At 35.1% G+C, this 23,482-nt stretch overlaps 1 protein-coding gene across 1 annotated transcript in view; it reads right to left on the reverse strand.

Moving 5' to 3' along the window:
• CSMD1 (CUB and Sushi multiple domains 1) overlaps window positions 1-23,482 on the reverse strand; it is a gene marked incomplete at its 5' end in the record, with an annotated part of 1,071,510 nt that overhangs the window by 211,191 nt on the left and 836,837 nt on the right. Inside the window, 2 exons of the mRNA XM_080341955.1 lie at window positions 4,825-4,981; window positions 12,743-12,912. Coding sequence (XP_080198081.1) covers window positions 4,825-4,981; window positions 12,743-12,912 — 327 coding nt within the window. The remainder of the gene's footprint in view (window positions 1-4,824; window positions 4,982-12,742; window positions 12,913-23,482) is intronic.

Consider the following 23,482-nt stretch of genomic DNA (forward strand, 5'->3'; position numbering starts at 1 on the left):
TGGGAAGCACAGACACTGCCTTATTTGTTGCAGCGTTTGTTTTGAGATATGAAGATTAACTGTTTTACCTTCTTTCTATGAGTTTTGGACATTACGTAAAATGGCAATGCCTTTAAAAGACAACCAATGACACAGATACTGGCAAACAGAAATCATGAAAGTAATTTTTGCATTGATATCTACATGCAACAAATAAGACATAAGTAAAATTACTGTACAAGTTCTCTTCACAGGTGTTAAGAGTGATCATTGTGACTGTACAGTATAGTGCTGAGTACTCTGTGAGCTGTATAACTCCACACAGACCACAGAGCAGTCAGCATTGCACAGTACTGAGGGTGTCAATAAACATTTGTATATGACATGCATGATAAAGTGTGGAGGGACTGTTTTTGTTTTTCCAATAGCTATGGAAAAAGAGACTATGTTCAAGGAATAAAGGTTAAACACTAGCAAGAAAGCACTTGTGACACAAGTGAGAGTAAGTTCACTCACATGATGAGTTAAAATAGCCACAGTTAAAATTTCTCTTGTGTCAGGACCATGATAGGGGCGTGGTTGGATGCCAAAGGGAGACTCCTTGTTTGCTATTCAGAGGCTGCACTGCATTACTCCTCATTTAAAGTTGCAGTCTGTTACTTTCACAAGACAGCTGTGTTTTGCTTTTACTGCCTATCAGTGTGTGGTGTCAATAAAATTTCATTTCAATTTGAATGTCAATTTAACATTAAATACTACTGACCTAACAGCATGAGGAACTGACATTTTCTAAACCAAAAAAAGTAACTGTCACATGAGTCAGTTGTAGCTACAACATATATAAGTTTATATTTTTACACGCAGATCTCTATTGATACCCTCTAGTTTTAGGAAATTAAGGTAATCTTAAAAGGTTTTTTTTTTTGTTCCTTGGAAATAAAAATATGTTGGGGAGGGAGCAAAGAAAAACTTGGCTATTTTTGCAAGCTCTGTTTGAGAGAAGTAAGAATAACATAATGGAAAATTTGTAAAATTTTGGCTTCATTCTTCAATAATTCTTCATATTGAAAAGCTCTTACTTCCTATATAATTGGTATGTAAGAGACATTTAAGATGGACTAATCTATTGAAACCTGGCATTATCCTCAGCTAAAAAAAAAAAAAAAAAATAAGGCACATCAAGCTTGTTATAATTTCCTCAGCACTGAGATATGAATGTTCACAGTCATTCTCTCTGACACCAGCGCAGAGGTGTTATAAGTGGAAACAGACACTCTTCTCTATGCATCTTAACAGATTTTCTCCATACTTTTAAGGAAGTGGCTTTATATAAACTTGTTTTACATGAAGTAGAAAAGTCTTCTTCATTGTTCCTCTTGGCTCTTCTCCTCTCATTGACTCAGCTATTGCTCAAATTATAGTTTCATTGACTCACATTCACATATACTTAACTCACCAATCTCAGACTAAAATACTAACAAAATGTTATTGTCTAAATTTTTCTGAAGTAGTTTCCTTAAATACAGTTACTATACTTTTAGTCCTCGGTCAAAATATTTTTTTTGTTTCTCAAAAGAGTTGAGATAGACTACAGATTTTTTTCATGATCCTTTCCAGTGAAAAGATCTATCTACCCAGTGTACTAAATGCTTTTCCTTGAAACCATCTTGTTGTTATACAACAAAGAATAACATTACTATAATTTCTAGCCTTCATTCATTATTGTTCTTACCCTGAAGTGATTTCCTGTATAGCAGATTTCATTAGAACTTGAATCCTTTGCAGATTTCCTTTCAATATTTGCTTACATACTGATTTTTACAATTTATACAAGCAACTCAGATTCTGAGTTTACAGAATTCTGTTTTATTATGTCAGTAATGAGATTCTGAAAACAGAAATAAAAGTTTCTTTATTCACATTTCTGTTCTCATGGATCATTAGCTTTTTCTTCTGTTATATTTGCAAATTTAATATGAACCACAGAATTCACAAAGTTAAAAAAGATGGGAACGTTGTTGCAAAGAACTGAAATGGTAAATATTTAAGTTAATCTTAATAATAACACATTGCAATGGTTCTAAAGCTCAGGCTTCAAAGCTGCACTAATCTTAATTTCAGTCGTATTAATGGGAAGAAAAGTACTACAAAGACCAACAATTAAGGGAAGATGATGTATCCCTTGTGGGTAACAAGAACTCAGCAACCAGACAAGCAATAACCAGAACTGATTTACCACTAGATTTATTACACCGTCTCTTTTCCCAGCTCTTTCTAAGAGTCTTATGCCTCTGTACACAGTATTGTTAACATTACTGTGGGTATATGACATTACTGTTAGAAGACTCTGTCAAATTGTGTCCACACACTTCAGAAAATGTGAAAATACTTGGAAGAACAGAAAACAGAAACTCAACACTGATCAAACAGTCAGGAAAAAAAGACTTAAGACATGAAGTATCAATAAGTTAACTTACATGGGAAAATCTGGTATGGGAGAGCAAATCTGATTAGAATTGTGAAACGCAACAAACTAAAGTTATTGGATGCAGAAATTAAGCAAAATTTTTAGATAAAATGCTATTTCTAAATGGTAGGTGGAACTGATTGCTGTAGAAAGATTTGAAAGGAACTCATTCAAGTCCCTTGAAAATGAACTGATTTAAGTCTCTTATGTCCAGTTCTGAGGTCCCCAGTTCAAGAAAGACAAGGAACTACTAGAGAGAGTCCAGTGGAGAGGTACACAGATGATTAGGGAACAGAAGCATCTTTCTTATGAGGAAAGGCTGAGAGAGCTGGGTCTGTTCAGCCTGGAGAAGACTGAGAGAGGATCATATTTATGCTTATAAATATCTTAAGGGCCGGTGTCAAGAGGATGGGGCAGACTCTTTTTCCATAGTGCCCACTGACAGGACAAGGGGCAACAGTCACAAGGTGAAACACAGGAAGATGCATCTGAACATAAGGAGAAACTTCTGGAACAGGCTGTGCAGAGAGGCTGTGGAGTCTCTTTCTCTGGACCTATTTAAAACCTGCCTGGACACAATCCCATGCAATCTGCTCTAGGTGAACCTGCTTTAGCAGGGAGGTTCTACTAGATGGTCTACAGAGGTCCCTTCCAACCCCAACCACTATGTGATTCTGTGAATTCAGAGTCCTTAAAATAAGATTATTTTTAAAACAAATGTTTTGTTCCTTTTTTCAAAGGAAAAATTCTACAGTCTCTATAGGTAAACCAGTGTAGCTTTGTCTAGTACTTTTTCCTAGATTCTGAACAAAATGATGGAGTTCATACTATCTAGATCCAAATTACCAAATAAATGATAGAAATTACTTTAATACATTTCATCCAGCCAGAGAAACCTTCCTTTCATTTATGGTTCTGTAAAAATAAACAAAAAACAAAAAAAAACAAAAAACAACCAACCAAACAAACAAACAAACAAAAAAAAAACACAACAAAAAAGAAAAACACTAAAAGTTGGATAACAAAATTTCAGATTTACCAGGCACAGTAGAAAGACAGAAGGGAAAGTGAATGATTTCTGCTTATTTCACAGCTGGCTCCATTCCAAAGAGAAACCAGCAGATACACTAGCAAGGGCTATGATTCAATTTCAGTGTCCCAGTATGACGTGGTGCTCCACTTTACAGGATTCAATAGGAGCTCATGGAAGCTGAGGTAGAAGGCAATAAATTGAAGGCAAAAGGAACTTGGGGATTCCTTGAAAACTGGACAAAATATCTCTTTATGTGTCTTGTAAACAAATTAGTTATCCCCAAAGTTATCCCCTCTCCGCAAAAGACTCACTGTTTTGCCAGCTAAATTACTTACATTAACTAAATGCAAACTGTGGTGAAAGTGCACTGATCATCAAAACTTGTTCATTCAGGTTTCCTTCCAGCATAATCCACCCCTATCCTGACAAGCAGTCAGAACATGTTAAGAATGTGCTTTGAGGCTCACTATATTCTTCATTCTCATTTTTATCTTTGAATATGCAGTTTTTAAAATCTGGCTCTGTATAAGTTTTCTGCTATAGTTTAACACAAATGTATTTATCCCACATACATCACAATTCACTCTTTTTTAAACCCTACTGCTAAGTCTTCAAAATAGCAATGCTTTCTAATTTTGAAAAATTACATTTTTCCTTTTAGTAATGTTCTTATCTTATTAACACCAATCTAGCCATGTAGACAAGTAAAAATAACCACAGCGCATTCTAGGAAACTATCTTCACCATTTTATTCAGACTCCACCTGGAGTACTGCATTCAACTCTGGGACCCTCAGTACAGGAAAGACATGGATCTGCTGGAGAGAGTCCAGAGGAGGCCACCAAGATGATCAGATGGATGGAACACCTCCCCATGAGGAAAGGCTGAGAGACTCAGGGTTGTTCATCTGTTAGAAAAGAAGGCTCCAGGAAGACGATATTGTGGCCTTTCAATACTTAAAAGAGGCGTATGAGAAAGATAAGGACAGTCTTTTTGGCAGGGCATGCTGTAACAGGACAAGGAGTAATGGTTTTAAACTAAAAGAGGAGAGACTCTGGCTAGACATGAGGAAGAAATTTTTTACAATGTGGGTGGTAAAATACTGGAATAGGTTGCCTAGAGAGGTGGTAGATGCCCCATCCCTGAAGACATTCAAGGCCTGGCTGGATGGGGCTCTGAGCAACCTGACCTAGTTGAAGATGTCTCTGCTCATTGCATGGGGTTGGACTAGACGACCTTTGAAGGTCCCTCCCAACCCAAACCATTCTATGAGAAATCACTGCAGCTGAGAAATACACATCTCCCCACAAAACAGTCAATCAAACCATATTTGTGAGCTACTTACTTGTGTAAGTGAGCTGGAATCCTTGGTCAGTATCAGATCCATTGGTATTAAATTCTATCCACATATGGTTAGAGGTGCTATTAAGGGTAACTCCCATCATGTCATTTTTGGTGAAGGCTCCCAGAGAGCGCGAAGAACTGTCTTTTCCATCATATACCTTATAGAAACAAAATAATAGTATGAAACTTGTCATCAAATATAAATATTTGAAAACTATTAGTTTATAAAATACTTAGCTTATACAAGTTAGCTATGTATTGCCAATAATTGCTCCAAAAAGTAAATGTTTCCATTTAGCAAGCTATGTACCAGTTGGTTATGCAGTTCAGTGAAATATAGAATATTCTGTCACCCTTAAGGTGTGTTATAGTCTCTTTTTGTTTTTAGTTTTGTGAGATCATCTTGAATGAAATTAATATTTATAGGCAACTCTATCTTCTGAAGCTTCATAAGCTCAGATTACTTTTCATTATTATTCACAAACGCTAACAAAAGTGTAATTTCTGAAATCACCTTTGAAGTAAGGCTGTAAGAGGTAAACACAGCTTATACTTTTATCTCCTGTCTGGAGATATCAACAGCAGAACTGAGGTACTAAAGTCAATCTGTCACATTTTATTTCAGACCATGAGCCTGCAGTAAATTTCATTTTACTATAGGTTTTAATGAAGAAAGTCAAAAACATGTGTGAGTAGAGATTCTTATTTACCATGTTACTTTATTGAAAACTTTCAATGGAGGACAAAATCAACAATATTAACAGGCATGGACTGAAGCATAGGAGGTTCCACCTGAATATAAGGGAAACTTTTTTACTCTGAGGGTGCCAGAGCACTGGAACAGGCTGCCCAGAGGCTGTGGAGTCTCCTTCTCTGGAGACATTCAAAACCTGTCTGGACACATTATTTTGCGATCTGCTCCAGGTGAACCTGACTTAGCAGGCAGGTTGGACTAGGTGATCTCCAGAGATCCCTTCAAACACCAATCATTCTGTGATTCTGAAACTTCTGTGATTTTTCAAATCCAATATGAATGAGAATGTTCCTTTGATTGTTCACCAATACAGGAAAAGTACAAAGGGCTGCTAGGGGGCGAAAAAAATATTTTTGCTTATTGTAAAACCTTGAAAGCCATGAAGTGACAAAATTGCCTTCTGTGACTTTATTTTGTCTCAACATGAACTTTAAAAAGCTAATTTCTTCTTAACATTAAATAAATCACCTGTACTTTCTCGTGGAAAAACAGGCAAATATGAAGTATGTTTCACACTTCCAAAATACATATCAAACATCATGTGGATGCTTATACAAAAGCAAGTAATGAATATGAACAGCTGGTTTCTAATATGAATTAAAAGATATTTTATCCTGATCCCATATGTCCTAGAGTAAGTGTAGATAACTAGTGCAAAAGCTACAATTACAGTAAATATCGTAAGCTCTGGATCTTCTTCTGTTCATTCTCAGACCTTGTAGCACAGTGAGGATTTATACTGATTCCAGCCAGAAGCAGGCAGTGATCCATCTAACAATCCAAATTGCTACATTTGAGTCACAGACACTTCCTCCTATACGAAAGTCCAGTCAGATCTACTAATGAAATTTAGAAATACAATTTTTTCAGAGGACAGAACACTGCAACTATTTTTATATATTATGTAATGGCCAATAGTTTAAAGCAGAGCTATTTTCTCAGTGGAGAAAATACCAGTATGCCACCAATACAGGTGAATATCTTGAAAGTAACTTATTTGTCTCAAGTGCTGACATTAACAAAAACAAAACAATAAAAACAAGGCACTTAAACTTTTTTTAAGAGAAAACCATAAAATTAGTTTAAAAACATACATAGATATAAATAATTACCTTCCCTGAAATAAGCTTTTGAAAAATAATATGTTAGCCATTGATAGAACAGCATATTCTGTTCTTATCACTAAGGCAAATATTTTCCTATATCAGGGCACATAAATGAGCTATTGGAAGACAATCTATTGTATTTAAGATTTGTGCAAGTAGTAACACATACTTAAAGTCTATCTCTTGGCAGAAATATGGCTTTAAGCTGTGCTAACAGTATCTGAAAAAATGTTTCCAAGCATCTACCTTTGTCCTGGGCCAGAACTACAGTTCACTTTCATGGACTGATTACACTTTATTTATCATAGCTGGAAATCTATTGTACAAAATAAATAAGCATTCATTCACCATAGGATTTATTTTTTAATAGAATTCTGATCATACATATTATGCAAAAAGCACAGATATCTTGTACTTGTTTTGAGCAATATTACTTTGAATTGAATGATCTATTTTTAATTGTCACTAATGAAAAATGCTATGTGTTAATAAAGTTATATTTATTCATCTGTTAAAAAAATAACAGCTAATTACTATAATCATCCCTTAGACACCCTGTTGCAGCCATGTTCTACCTTACTGACTGTTACAGACATTCTTCCCATCTTGACAAGTCAAATAATAGTATCTCTCAATGTAAATCCAGAAACAAACAAAAACATTGATTTAGGAAATTAAAATGAGATAAGAGGGAATGTGTGAAAGCAGCTGTAAAAAAAGCTGTGACAGTTTTTTTACTGCTGACACTTGTCCAGTTGTTAACATCAGAGACATAAGTAGATACATGTCTACTTGAGAAATTGAAACAATGTTAGTAAGCAGATATAAACACTGAATCTCCATTATCTATACTGATAACTTCTTTGAACCATCCTGGGAATGAAAAAGCATTTTTCCTAACAATTCTTGATCATGGTTTAGTAATCAGTGTGAGCCAAGGACCATTCCCAAGAGGCAACTTTTGTGCAATCATAGTGTTCTGTCACATGTGACTGTTGCCAGAGAACACACTTAATACACTAGTCTAGACATTATCACTATTAACCCATATATAGTGCACATGTTTAACTCATTGAAGATAACCCACTTGAAGTATAATTTACAAGCTACAGTTACTGCTTTGTCTCTTATTAGAAAAAAAAAGGAAGATCTATTTGGCTAAATAGATGAAAGACATGAAATTATATTCTGGTTTTCCTCCTACCTCTAACTAATTCACAGTGATTGCATTATCAAGATTTCACTGTAAGTAGTCACTTTAAAGAATTAGGAAGTTTCAAATGGCAGTTAAAGAAGGGAGACCAGGAAGCTAAGTGTTAGTGGGTGAGAAAGGGTAAGCTTTAAAATAAACAGATAATCCAAGTATTCAGTTTTGCCATATGCCTCAAAATAGTGATTCTGTCTCTATTTCTTTACTTGAGTTCAGATTTTTTTTCTCACTAATTCAAGTTCAAACTTTGCCATGGCTATAGAAAGCTTCTCCTATGACATGCAGGTCACTAACCTGCATGTAAAGCAGGAAGCATTAGTTCTGATGCTACCTTATGTCTTACTGATGTCAGAAACACCCTCGCAAATCATATGCAATTCCCTATGCACCACAGCCTCAATATTCAGCCTCAATATTCCCACTTGTGCCAACAGTAAACCTGGTCGAATATATACAGCTGGAGCTGGTTTGTATTTTCAAAGTAAGTAAACAGTGACAGCGTAGCAGTCCAGTCACCACAACTTGATTGTACACACAGTATTTATTGTCACTATATCCTTGACACACATTTAATGCAGACTCCCTAGCCCCCTCACAAATCTTTCCTGAGAAAGCATTAGTCCAGGAGCTGCACAAGCCAGGGACTGTTTCTAAGAGACAGTTTGAGTGAGCCACCTTGTTTCATAAGATTGGAGAGTTTAATGTTATGGATGTAGTCAACCTGCAGAAGCTGGCCTCCGGGCAGCACGAAATGAACACAGCATTGTTCAGAGCACTGAGATAAATGTAGCCAGATCATGCAGGGATGCCACATTTCACCTGAACTGAAAGGGAAGTACTTACACTACTGCTGGGATTAAAATATGCAGGCAAGAGAAGAGGAGAGTGCTACAATTATTCATGAGGAGAAATGCTCTAATAATGGTGCTGATGTATCTGCACCTGCTGTGGAAATGTGAAAATAGACACTCACCTGAAGGAGAAGGAAATGCTGGCTAGATTTTCTCAAACTCCAGTTTCTCATTCTGATAGTAAAGACAAATTACTTACAACTAAACCTTGCAATTTTCCTTAATTGCAGAGATCTTTGTGGCACAAAAACATCCCAAAGCAAAACACTTATAAAATATTGCTTTAATGGTTTTAGAGAAAATTTCTTTATAGCTTCCTGACATCTTTATGCATTTTCCTATATGTTCCCAAATATTTTCATTACATCTTCATTGAATTCTTAGTGATCCTACCTTAAAAAAATAGTGATATTATGTACTTCATAAGACACTCATGATGGGTTGAACTTGGTGTTATCAAGAAGGTTTCTCACACTTTTTTCCCTCATTTCACTTTCTCACACACTACTCTGCAGCATTTTTTTTTGCAATTTCTTAAATACATTTGCCCAAGGCCCCACCACCTCAGCTGGTGGCTCAGCTGTGCCCTGCAGTGGGTGGTTGGCCTCTCCTCACAGAGACCCCCTGCAGCCCCCACTGCCAGTGCCCGGGCACCCACACCCAGTATAACATTATATATGTATATATTTTCTTTAAAACAGACAAAGATATTCAAGTGGGAAAATACCCTAAATTTCAGCACAAGGTTTATAAATATTCTTAAGCCTTAGTGCATCCCTCACAAGTTGTCTTCAAAAGAGTCTTGGGGCTTCTGTGCAGATACAAGATAGAAGGTTGGTCTTTATAACATATTTTGTTAATATTTAGGGTACAGATCAGAAAGAAAGCAAACTTCAGAGGCCCACAGCCCTGCCAAAACTGTGGGAAAGGTAAGGCTTTGGAGAGTGTCTTAATTTCTCAACTTCTCAGATTGTAGTTCTGGTCAGAGCACAGGAAAATTTATTTGAGTCTTACCTGCAAAACAGGACAGGAAAGAGAAGAGGGAGAAGACAGTAGATATTTGCTTAAACTAGGATATAACCAAAACATGCAACTACAGTTAAGGAACACTTCTGAATAATTTTAGGGTGGTAAAATAAAATAAAATAAAAACCAAAATATTACGTTAGCTGAGAATGAACCCATCCCTTCTTGCTGAAAAAGTAGCTGCTGTAGTCCATATTTTTCCTGATTGATATTAAAAAGGCTAATTTATTTAAAAAAAAAAAAAAAAAAGGAAAAATAAAACATTAAAGGAATGCAATAGTGAAATAGTGACCTCTGATAAATTATTGAAGGAGACAATATAGGACCCTGTATGAAGAAGACATCACTCCACATGTGTACAGACAAAATTGACAATTAGTCCTAAAGATGATGTAGCACTTAAATATGAGAGTTTACAAAGAGCTGAAAAAGGCTGAAAACAAAATTTTGCCCCTGTATATAGTACTGCCTTGTAGCATCCATTCCTTGAGTCTTCTGTGTAGTTACATTCTGTGATGTAAAGAAAGGTAGTTTGGAGCTGTGGAAAGCACAGACAATGATTGAGGAGCATCTGCCTTAGAAGCAGAGACTAGGTTTGGACAGGAGAAGGCTGAGCAGGGATGTGATTGAGGTTTAAAAAATCATGAAGGTATTAGAGAACATGAATGCAAAACTATTCATGGAATCCTGTATTGTTAGAGAAAAGGAATATTTAATGAAACTTGATGTTTCATTAATCAACTAACAATGTTTATTTCAAAGAGATGAAAGAATATACTTCTTTACAGAGTTTGTACTGAACTTCCAGGATTTGTTGTCATAGAAGAGTTTTCTAGTAGTATCAACGATTTTAAAGGATTACCAAAATTCAAAGACAACATGGCAGCAGCGGATGGACAAGACAGCAAACTGTGGTCTAACTTAACACAGCAGCTGTGGATATTGAGGGAGCATAAGGGCACAGACACCACCTATCACTATTATCAGAGAAAGCATACTGAGTTAGATGGACCACTTGTCGCAACTCAGCTCCATTTGGCAGTCTTCCACACAATATCTGGGTAAGTTCAGGGGCTAGATCAAGGGTTGCTTCCAATGGACATCCTGGTTTGGGAATGAAGAGGAAATAGACTTTATTGTTTTAAATGCAAGCTATAGAGAGACTATGGGAGAAGAGAGTTTAACCATAAAAATTGAAGTCGTGCCATGCCAATTGCCCGAGAAACAGAGAACAGGCCTTGCAGTACAGACATCACCACAATTTTGCCTTTGCTTCCTGTGGATCCTCAGGAGTATTGTGCTAATAGACCTATGAAAGAAGAAAGTATCTAACAGATTGCTCAGAACAGCTTTCTCTCAGGCAAATCTTTCTTATATTTCAAGGGAATATCTCTAAATATGCTTGACATTACTCATGAAATGTTCTGAAGGATAATTGAGTTTCTTGAATGTTTGTTTAGGGCTTTCTAAGATTTTTTTTTGTTCAGGTAGTTTATTAAATTATTTATAAACTTGATACGTGCAAAGCTTCTGGGAGACTTATGTACCGTATGCAAACAGCTCAGTGGGCAATTAAGTTCTTGTCTGCTGCATCTATTCAGAACGAAAATACTTTTGGGGATCTGCACAGTCAGATGACAAAATGCAAGCAAAGGATAACATGGAACACCTATTTTGCCCACCTACTCAATTCTCTTTCATCTGAAAGGAAAAACATAGGCCAAGAGCTTGCAGTGTTTCATACATGGTGGCCACACAAGCATGGAGGCATTTGTTATTAGTAATTTTGTCAGTAAAGATGGAGAAAATGCTACTCTTTTTACTGTAACTTTCTAATACTATTGAGGATAATAAAAGATTTGCTTATTTAATGGTCAATCTAGCCCATATTTGTAAAATGAACAGGTATAACAACAAAGATATGAGAAGTCTTTCCCCCTCCACCACTGCCTTCATCATAGTTCTAAATTCCTTGTACTTGGCAAAACATTTATAACTTCAAATGGAATTGTCACACTTACTTACATAAGTCTCTTAAGAGATAAAAGTATGGACAATGAGATTTGATCCATAACAATGATACCTTTAAACTCCTTGTGGGGAGAATTCAGTGCAAATGAAAATAGTAAAACCAAGTTAGAAATGTAAACAGCAATTTCTGACATGTTAAATGGGTTGCTGTGAGATCCCCAGACAGCAAATTGCTAACTGAATCCTGAACACTTGGTGATTTGAAATAGCAATTTATTCTGAAAATTTAGAGACTTAAATTTAAAAGAGTAATTTAATGTATGCTCAGCACTTCAGATCAATGTCATGATTTTCAGTACATGCAAGAATGCAGCAACCATTATTAAGAAAAGACAGATTATGGCCATGCTGTATAAAAGTACATTACATGTTCAAAATCTGTATATGTTTAGACCAAGTTTCAAAGTCTATCTACAACATAAATAATGAAAACCATCTTCTGTAACTACGGTTTTAGTCAATATTACAATGCTATATGTTAGCTTGCTCCTTTCTGTTCACATAAGCAATTCATTGATTTGAAACAAAACTAAACAAAACAAACCAGTTCTGTGCAAGACAAAATATAAAAATGTACCAAAATATACTAAAATTAAAACCTGTAAACCTGTGCTTTGTTAAGTAATTATCATGCTACATTTATAAATATTTTCACAAACAGAAAATAATATAGACACTTTTGTATTCAAAATTCAAGTTCACATTTCAGGTTTTCTGTTTAGATTTTAACCCACTATACATTGAATTCTTAAAAATGCCTACATTTTCTTTGAACCTAGTATAAATAATTGAATCTAGTATTAAAAACTTATGCTACCCACATAGAACTTATTCATTTTCTATAAGTGAAAAAACAGCAAAAATAATTGTTTTTTAAAACAGAGTTGTTCATGAAATGTGAATGTTGAGCACAGTAGCAAGTAAAATTATTTTATTTTTACCTTAACAACATCACCCTCACGCAGCTGAAAGCTTCTGGCTCTAAGATGGATCCCTTTTCCAGCCTCTGTTTCAATTTTATAGATACATTCATGGTTGTTGTCATAATTAGATGGAAAATTTGGAGACAGCAATGTTCCTTCATTTCCAGAGACAGTTGCTCCACATTCAGCTAAAGAAAACAGATGCATTTAAAAAAACAAAACAAAACAAAACAAAAAAAAAGTGAATTATCCATTTCAAGAAAACATGGGTTATTTCAGTAATATTTAGACTCTGTGAAAACTCTAATGTGCTGTCTAGGAAAAGTATGTTTCTGACAGATTTCATCTGTCAGACAAACTCCTAGAAACCCTACCAAAGTTGCTATCTCCTTCATTTCACTCAGTGTGATTATTATGTACACTTAGTGCTTTTATGTATTTCCCTTTACCTCAAATGTATCCCTTGGTCTTTCAATCAGACTAATCTATAATGCAGGTTAGCTGGATTCCATAAAAATTGGATGTTTTGTCGAAATATATTTATTGTGGTAACATTTCAAATAAATGTAACATTAGTTTCACCTACTTCCCTGTTCAGCTTTACAAAGTAGTATTAGAAAAAGCAGACAATGAGCTGCTGAGATAAAAGAAACTGGCAATAAATCAAGAGCATTCAAATATTTTTTTTCTCCACCAGGAATAGAAGTAAAAAACTGAAAACAAATCAACATTTATTGATATCATTCAAAGCCAAGCAGACAGCTCCCTTCTTTTCCAGGTAAAGAGTAGGTGAGCCTTTTTCACAACTATCTGTAGTAAGAACTTAGTGACACTTTCAGTAGACATCTTCCTCATTGCTCCCCCGTAAAGAAAATAATAAAGTATAGAAAGAGTGGTATTTTCCAGCCCACAGTCTCATCAAATTATTTCAAACGTGCTTAATAAAGTTCAGCACATAAATGAAAATATCTAAAGACATAGTAAATAATATCAGTCTATTGTTCGAACAAATATTCAAAATGCTTAAAAATAGCCTAAAAATACCTTCTAGAACCCCACAGTAACAATAACATACTGATATTCATCTACAATTCTTTTAGGGTGGATAAATATGGATTTTGATATAAACATAATTCAGATCTCATTCAGAGCTTGGTAAAAACCTGATATAGCTATTTAAATATCAATAATAATAAATTGGCATGTAATTGTAAATCAACAGATTTTTTTTTGTCAAATATGTGATAGGTTTAAAAAAAAAATCTGTGTTTTTCTATAAATGTTAAATAGACTTTTAAGGTTCATAGGATGTATGTTTGCATAGTTTATCAAGTATATATATATAAAGAATCATTTTGAAAATATAGTCTAAAGACAGACCAGAAAGATATATAAGCAAATAATTCACTTAAACATATTCATGGAAAATGCATACTTTATATTTACAAAGAAACAATCTAAAAAAAATTATTTACATTTCTGCAGCCTCGACCAACAACATCAAATTTGTGTTCTTGCATTTGAAAAGCCTAAAATTAGTGAAATTTTCTATATTTTAGGCTTCCTCTCTTCGATATAATTGAAAACAAGAGGGAGGAAAAAAGAGAAAGAGAGGGAGGCAGGGAGGGGTGGAGGGAAGGCAGAAAGGAGGGAAAGAAAAATAAAAGAGGGGACGAAAAGAAGGGGGAACGAGATAGTCACAGTCTTGTTTGGAGTCTTATTTCTAGTTACAATTCGGGTTCTCCTTAGGCAAAGTGAGGAAGGAAATCACCAATAAGCTGGCTCAGAATCTTTGATGTTGCACATAGGTTTAGAGTTCATTTACTGTTCTAAATTACAGTTTTATTTCTCCACTTCCTTAGCTTTCTTAGGCCCTAAGCTGCATTACATTTGGTAGGCACAAGAGTGTTAGGGAAGAAGAACCCCTGCCATCAAACTTCAGAGAGCAAAACTCTTCCTTTGTTGGTGAGTGTTGGATGCACCAGTTTAAATCCACTTTACTCTATCTAAATGTTTCAAAGAACTGACAAATTAACTAGATTTTTTATTTTGGTACTGCTTTGGTAAGAGATCTGTGAAATATGTGGTTCATATTACATATGGTTACATATACATATCTATATGTGTTTCTGTATGCATGTTCATATGTAGCTATTTTTGTCTTTGATTTTTAGGAAACAGGTGGAACTAACTGAGTTTATAAAATGCAGTTTAAAACATTGCCAAAATTAATATTTAGACCCATATTATTTGATGTCTTCTTATATTTATGGCACCAGTACTCAACACACGCCTTCTGAAAACAAGTGTTTGCCCAAGTAAAGATCTATGCAAAAAAATCTATGTTGCCTTAGGCTGCATTGCTATCTTACTGTCTACCTATTTCAAAGAACTGGAAAATATAGAAGTAGAATGCTGAAGAGAAGAAAATGATAAAACTTTACAGAAGCAAAGGTTTTTTTCTCATGTAAAGTTCACACAGAATTCTACTGTTTGTTTCAGTGACTGACTGTAAACTACTAAGACATACATAGTAATAGAAAAATGAGCTTTTCCTAGTCTAGAACTGACCAGATTTCCTGTTCTGATAAGGCTATGTTCCAAAGTTCAAAACCATAGCAATTTAAATCTGTGAATAAAAGTACTGGCGTGTAAGACCAGGATAATGAGGGTTCCAAACTAAAGTTAATATAATATTATTACCCTTCTAAAATATACTACACTCTGCAAGAAGATGACATGTTTTCTGCCATGAACAATTAGTTATTTACTAAAATTCAATTATAGTTCAAAATTCTTTGAACTCAGGTTGGCACTCACACACCTCAAACCCATCCTATACAGCAATATTCTCTTTTCAGTGCATACTACCCCTTCTCAAATACCTTGCAAATATTTGGCAGCTCTACAGTTTCATCAGGCCCTATCATTCCCTTCGTTATTATGACAAAGTCTTGCTCATCTCCTCTGATCAGTCAAGTTTCTTAGCTTATGTAACGTCAGTCAGTAAATCACTGACACAGACGCCAGAAAGAGGTTTCCATAGCAAAGTAAGCCCTTCTTCGTCACCTTTCCTCCCTCAATATGAAAGCTATATGAAAGAAGTCACAGTTGAGGTTTGTGTTTACTTGCCTCTCTTCATTAATGTTTGAAAATCAAGTTAAGGTAATTTTTAATTAGCTCTTCCAATTTCTTAGCCTGGAGATTTAGGTGACTTTTTCAGATAAATGTTGCTCCCAATCATGGAAAGATTTCCTTCCCTCCAGACCATTGGAGCTTCTTGAGATGCAGTGTCCTAATACCTGAAATCTCTCTCATTTGTGTTCAATGTCTAGGTATACAAAGGACGTTATGCCCTAAGGACTTCAGCTAAGTATTTTTCTAACCATTCCTGTACACTGCAATCTAGAACTGCATGAGGTCCCTACATGTAATGAGGGTCTAGAAAGTCAAAAGACCAGCCATGAACAGCAATACTGAGTCTGGTCTTGTCAAGAGGAATAGTTTATACAGCCAAGGACATCCTTCCTCTTTAAGGCCCTATTATTTTACTCAGCAGTATAGGAAATATCATGGTATTTGTCTTTAAAAATATCTACGATAGCTTATAACGCTGCTGCTTTTTTAATACAGTAATTAACACATGCAGCCAGAATGTGTGACACGTAAATTCAATTCATTTTGCCTCTGGGGATTTAAATATGCATCTTCTATGATTTCTGCTTCACACAAAGGGATTAGAAAATCAGTTAGTCACAAACAAAGCAAATGTTGTCTAACTGCTTTAGCATAATGGGTAGGGCATTAAATAGGGGAGGAGGAACACTTCTCCAAGGAAATTCATACATTAAACAGTTGGGAAATAAAATTCTGAAATAACCCATGAATCAACATTCACTGTTACTATGTGAGTACCAAAATACTAGATTGGAAAAATATGTTCACTTCCATTTTTGTTGCTTCCAGTTGATCTTCAATTATTTATGCAAAATGAAACAGCCTTTAGTCACATTGGCAAGATCATTCTGCTAAGAGGCATCAGATATAATTTAAAATTATTTTACAGAAACAAAGGAAATGAAGACACATCTCTTATGTTCTTGATGAAAGATCAAGCCATGAAATTTTGTGTAAGGAAGTGATATGGCTCAACCACCTATGGTAACTAAAAAATAAAATCTGCCAATCACCCTTCAAAGATGTCATGCAACACTACTTATCCAGCACATGTGTTTTATGAGTAACTACTGATTTTAATACCTCAAGTTAAGCAGACAAATCTTATCATATGATCCTGAATACAGTCACACTCAAAGTTGCAGTTAATGGCTCAATATCCAAGTGGAGACCAGTGACAAGTGGCTTTCCTTAAGGGTCAGTATTGGGACTGGTGTTGCTTAACATCCTTATCAGTGACACTGACAGTGAGATTGAGTGCACCTTCAGCAAGTTTGCCAAAGACACCAAGCTGTGTGGTGGTAAACACACTGGACAGAAGGGATGCCACCCAGAGGGACTTTGACAGGCTTGAGAGATGGGTCTGTGTGAACCTTGTGAAGTTCAACAAGATCAAGTGTAAGGTCCTGCACATGGGTCAGGGCAATCCCAAGCACAAACAAAGGCCAGGCAGAGAATGGATTGAGAGCAGCCCTGAGTAGAAGGACTTGGGGCTGTTGGTTGATGAGAAGCTCAACATGACCCAACAATGTATGCTTGCAGCCCAGAAAGCTGCATCAAAAAAAAACGTGACCAGCATGTTGAAGGAGGTGATTCTCCCTCTCTACTCAACTCTCATGAGACCCCACCCGGAGTACTGTGTTCAACTCTGGGACCCCCAACATAAGAAGGATATAGACCTGTTGGAGTAAGTCCAGAGAAGGTCCAAGAAAATTATCAGAGAGCTGTATAACTTCTCCTCTGAAGACAGGCTGAGAAAGTTGGAGTTGTTTAGCCTGAAGAAGTGAAGGCTCTAGGGACTACTACATTTAAACAGTCCTAAAATTACATTCGGCCCTTTGAAGGCAACCACGAGGCTAACGTGCCCCCTGGTGAAAATGAGTTTGACACCTCTGGACTACATGATCTTTAAGGTCCCTTCCAACCCAAATGATTCTATGATTCTGATTCTTTAAAAGCGCTCTTTAGCTCTTGGCTACAGACGAATTCCTTTTACTCTTTCGTGCTACTACTCTACTTCAATGCCTTCCAGATTCCTTCTAAGTTCCAGAGATCTGGGCTCATCCTGGGAGAATTATTTGCCTCGCCAGCCCAGAGAGATGAAAGAGAAAATATTTCTCATGCCTTCAACATGACAAAAAATCTTGTATCTGCTTGTATTTTCATTTATTAACTATAAATCACTGAAGAAACATAAGAAACCATAAGAAACAACTATATCAGTATTCGTATCTACAAGCCTTCACACTATGCAAACATTGATACATACAGAATTTGCCATGAGAAATAATCTTTACTGATCTTAAAGTAATTGCTGTTGATATTCTGTCTCCATACCTTGATTCACAACCTTGTCTTGGAAAAATCAGTGTGAATTTAGGAGAACAGGTATACTATAATATACCCACTGAACACACTCTGTGTAAATAGTATTTTCAGGACAAACTCATCTAGCTGTAGCTTTTAAAGGAAAGGAATATATTTCATAATGCTTTTTATCAGATTATGTTATGTGCTTAGACAAGTATAATAGCATTAATAGAGGTACAATTTAAGAACTTAAAATCTGTATATGATAAAATGCTTAAAAATTGCTAAACAAAGATGTAGCACTGAAATATGCATTATGATGTAAAACAGATCCCTTCTTTACTTTGCTCTCTTGCCTTTCCTTTGTTTCTGTAGCAATTTATTTGATTTTTCAAGATGCAAAATAAATTGATTCAAAATTTCCAGGGTTTTTACTATCAATATAGTGGCACCTAAATCCACACTTTACATTAAATAGAAAAGATCTGGTTGTCACTTTATAATAATATTTACCCAAAACTGCTCAGGTATTTTAAATATGTCTTATGTCAAAAACTAAAATATGGATAATCCAAGAGAGTTTTCATCAGAGAATATGTACAAAAGTCTATTTTGAGCAAAAACCAGGCAAATAAAGAAAACTAGTAGGGAATTCTATCACATGAAAGTGAAAGTCTGTTAATTCATTAGATGTCATAAGAAATAACAAAAAGCTTCCATTCTTGAGGGCAGGAGAGACCTCTCTCCTCTAGGAAGGACATAAAGAGATTGTTGCAACTTGTGCACAATTATTTTGAGTCTGAGGGATAAAGAACAAAAGGCACATTGCAGAAGTAATGTGAAATAGTGCCTACTGTGTTCTGAAAAGATCTATAAAATTAAGAAGTTGTTTTCATGTTAAAAGGGTCTGATTAATTGGAATTAGACTATAAATAAAAAAGTCAGAATAATTAAAATTAAACTTTATTGAGACTATAAAACAATTAGATTCTAAGCACTGCAACCGTACTGAACACTCACATGTTAAGAATGGTCTAGTTAATCTAGTTCCCTAATTTGAAGGAGAAATACAGAAAACAACATTCAGACATAAAAAAGAACACCAAATATGTATTTTTAGTTCCTTTATAAAACATTAGATTCTAATCATCTGTAATTTAAGAACAGGGGCTACCTTTCTGATGTCCTCAGTGAATAGCTGTGCATCCTTAGCTCAGGATGAGGAGCAAGGGGTGACCTTCTTTAAGAATACAGCCTTATGTATGCAGCAAGATTTTGTTGTAACTGAGTTGTAATGCATGGTAATTTAATGTAGCTAATTTAAATAAAAATGTGCTCATAGTGCTATAGATGCTTTTGCTTTTGTATCTAAATGAAGAATAAATTCCATAAAATCTCCCAAACTTTTTCTGCATAGTTTGGCTGTTAGTGCTTTAAAGAGATAATGTCATCACACCTAAATGGCTTGTAACACAGCTTAAACTAGCATGTACTAAACAAAATTTGTTCAGTAAATATCAGCTGCTTATATGGTTCCAATTCAGGTTCTTCACTTCTCAAATCTCCCAGAGCACAGCAGTCAAAAGACAAGTTCCCTTAAACTCAGCTTCTTTAAAAAGAAAAAAACCAAAACAAAACAATCTATATGGTACTTGTTCTACATTTCAAAAGGTGTAAAGCAGATAAAAGCAGATTAATCTAATTCTTTACTACAGTTTGTGAATCTTGTATTCTTTTAAAAGTTATTTTTATTTATTTATTATAAAATGAAAAGCATGCACCTTAGAATTCAAAATGTTTACTAATTATGCCCACATATAAAGGTTTTAGAGGAGGAACTGTATGCTTCATTTTCATATCGGTTTCTGAGTTGTCTGTTATAACCTTGCTGAGGACTGCAGCAGACTGGAAAATGCTACCTTATCAAACTGTTCTTTTATTCCCTTGCAGTGGGAGCAATCTGTCTGGAACAGATACATAACCCCATTCTTTGTTCTTTTGCTTAATAAAGTCACTTAAATTCTATTTACATAAGTAACTTTTCTTCTTCTTTCATTGTCTCACTTGAAATTTGATAAAAGGAAACTGCAGAGGGTATATCTTTTGAAGATCATCAAACATTTCTTGAATATGAACACAAACTCTACAAAACAAACAAAATTCAGGGATTCTTGAAATGCTTTGAAATACAATACATGTAAAAATGTAGTGATAACTTTGTTTAATGGAAAAGTTCGCTTTATTATTTTTCTTCTATACATCTTGCTAAAAGGTTCGACAGGATTTTAAGCAGATCTCCAAAGCAGAGATCAAATACAAGTAGTACATCACCAGTTTAAAGGCTTCTCTGCCACAAAGCACTCTACTAAGTGCAGAATACCTTTGCTGTATTTACAAAATTGTGCAGCAGCTCATAAAAAAATGAGAAGCTGAGCTCAGACAGTTGATATTGTTACCCAGTAGCACAGTCATACAACATTAAAACAAGAGCAAAGGGGATCACGGATAAAACACAGCACCATGCACAAACTGTTAACCAGAATGCTGCATCACGCCAGGGCACACATGTTGTCTGCCCAGCACCTCTGTAGCACAGTGCCTTAACCTGTGTTATGCTCATAGTCCTTCGTCTCCAATTCTGTGGCCAGAACTTAATCTATGAGCCTGTCACCTTTCATCTACCAGGCTGCTAGGCTGCTGTGGCAGTGCCTTCACTCTGGTACCACAACCCCTCTTGTTCGCAGCTGGCACCGCTAAATTCTGAACCACTGTTATGCCAGGTTTCTCCTAAAAAGTGACTGCCATTTATTTTTAAATCATACTGTTCTCACCACAGTTCTCACTCTTTTGCCTTGCAGTTTTTAGCCTATAACTCAACACTAATATCACACTTTTCCAAACCTGGTGGCTTTTAGCCTATAACTTCACATTGGAATAGAGTCTAGTAGATAAGGAGCAGATAACAATTATTTAAAAACACAATAAAAATTACATAATAATATCCATGCACAAAGCTTAACTACTGTTTAATCTGCAACACCTACACATGCTCCAGTCACTGCTAGCAGTTATCATAAGCTGAGGAGCTTGAGAAGGTCTGCATGAAAAAATAACCGTACTAAGGAGAAAGCAGGAGGATGTTGGCTTTTTTTTTTTTTTTTTTTCATCACCATCATTGTCACCACTATCTTCACCTGAGAGATATTTGTCTGAGAACTCTCTCCTTCCTCTTCCCAGCTGGTGCCTGAGGAATCACTTTCCCTTTTAAATCTCTCTCTTCTTCCCTTTTTTTCCACCCTGTCTTCTATTTTTCCCTCCCCATTTGCTTCTCTAAGATAGATTTGAAGTCAAAGTAGGTCATCAAGCTATGAACTGCATTAGTAAAGCATGTACATATAAACTTCTCTCAGCATTCTTTAAGCAACATCCATACAGTGATGGTGAGGTTAGAAGACCTCATTGAAAAGCCTACTGAAATGCCTTGCTGACAACAGACCTCTTATTCTGTATTTTTTTTTCACTATCTCATTGCAAACAATAATGCAGAAGGAAAGGAAGGACTACACAGAAGGCAAAGCCTTTTCTGAGGTTTGCTTAATTAGTTTTCAATCTATGTGCCTTTGACATAAGATACAGCTCAGGTTCTCAAAACAAATCCTATGATGTTAATTAGTCTCAGGGGATTATTGGCAGAATCCAAGGTGAGGGCATTTTGGTTTTTTGTTTTCTTTTTTTTTTTTTTTAGATTATGTCTACTCTTTCTTATATCATCTGATAATAACCTATGAAGATAATATTCCTACATTATTTGCCTTATCAAGAAAAAAAAATAGCATATACAATCTCAAAATCTAGAAAGGAGCCAAAAGGGTGACCTGAGGCAATTGCTATTCTTTCTGAATATAGGTAATTAAAATTTCATACCAGGTTTCAGATTAAGATGATTAAGGTCTCATACAAATCACTCCTCCTTTTCATTTTGAAAACAGAGTTAGAATGCCCACTATGCACCAGCTGAAATGTGTTAGTGTTTCCTGATTATTAAAGTTTCAGTTTTGAAATAGAGAAAACTCAAACCTGTAATTACTATATTGCACCATATTTTGAAGATTTGTATACAGTAAGACTCAAACACTAATTCAAAAAAATATTTAATTTTGTCAAACATTGACAGAAAAATAAGGGGATAGAAAAACAGATTTAAAAAAAACACCTTTCAATTGTATTTCTAAAAATGCAGTGTTATAAAAATTAGAAAATATAGAAAATCTAGTAAATAACTCTATTAAATACGTTTTATGAAATAGAAAACAACCTAAGGATCTAACAATTTAAATGTGGCAGCATTTAAATATAGAGTTCCAAAATACAGTGGATCCTGGACATTGCATGAAAATTCAGAGATATAAGCACTGATGGTATATAAGATTTCTTTCTCATGAGCAGCTCTTAAATGAAAGCTCTCTGTGCCAAAAGACTTGCTAAAAATGAATAGCAATTTTGAGACTTAGTCTGACTTCTCAAAGGTGAACTCGAATTTCAATTTTATGTTACAGAGAATTTAAAAACAACGAATGCCAGATTTCAATAGTCTCAGGAATTTACAGTGCTATTCAGGCTAACGGCATTCTCAGTTATGTTTCAGTTTTGATGGAAATTAACTCAATGCTACAACATGTCAGAGTCTATTAATTATAATTGATGATTTTGCAATGAATACTAACAAAACTATTAAAAAAACACAGCTTATTAAAGTGTCAGCAATTTATTGTAGCACCCTATCATTAATTATTCATGTAGTATTTATTATAACAACCAAATATGATAAATTAATGTGATATTAATGTGAATACCAGTGAACAATATCTTGATGAAGGTTTTATTCAAATACTGTATTTATGCACCATTAAAAATCAAGTGACATGTAAAATTTAATAAAGGGGCAACACCATTTAAATATGAAGCAAAAACATTAAGTAGGTGTTTATTTTCAGCTTTATCCTTTAATTTTTTCACAGCTTGCATTAGGAACACTCCATGTAGTTGAAATGAATAATGGGGTACAGGAAAGCAATGCAGGTTGAGACACCAACAAACCAAAAAAAACCAACAATGACCACACAGCACTTAAAACCACGTTTACTGTATTAGTGTGTTATGCTTGAACTCTATGCAATGCTTACGATGAAAGGCTAGTTTGAACTGAATATGTTGTACACTGTACAGTGTACAAATAATATTTTCATGGTACATCCTAGGTAAAATTTATCA

The sequence above is a fragment of the Nesoenas mayeri genome, assembly GCF_963082525.1.
Source record: "Nesoenas mayeri genome assembly, chromosome: 3".
NCBI lineage: Eukaryota > Metazoa > Chordata > Aves > Columbiformes > Columbidae > Nesoenas > Nesoenas mayeri.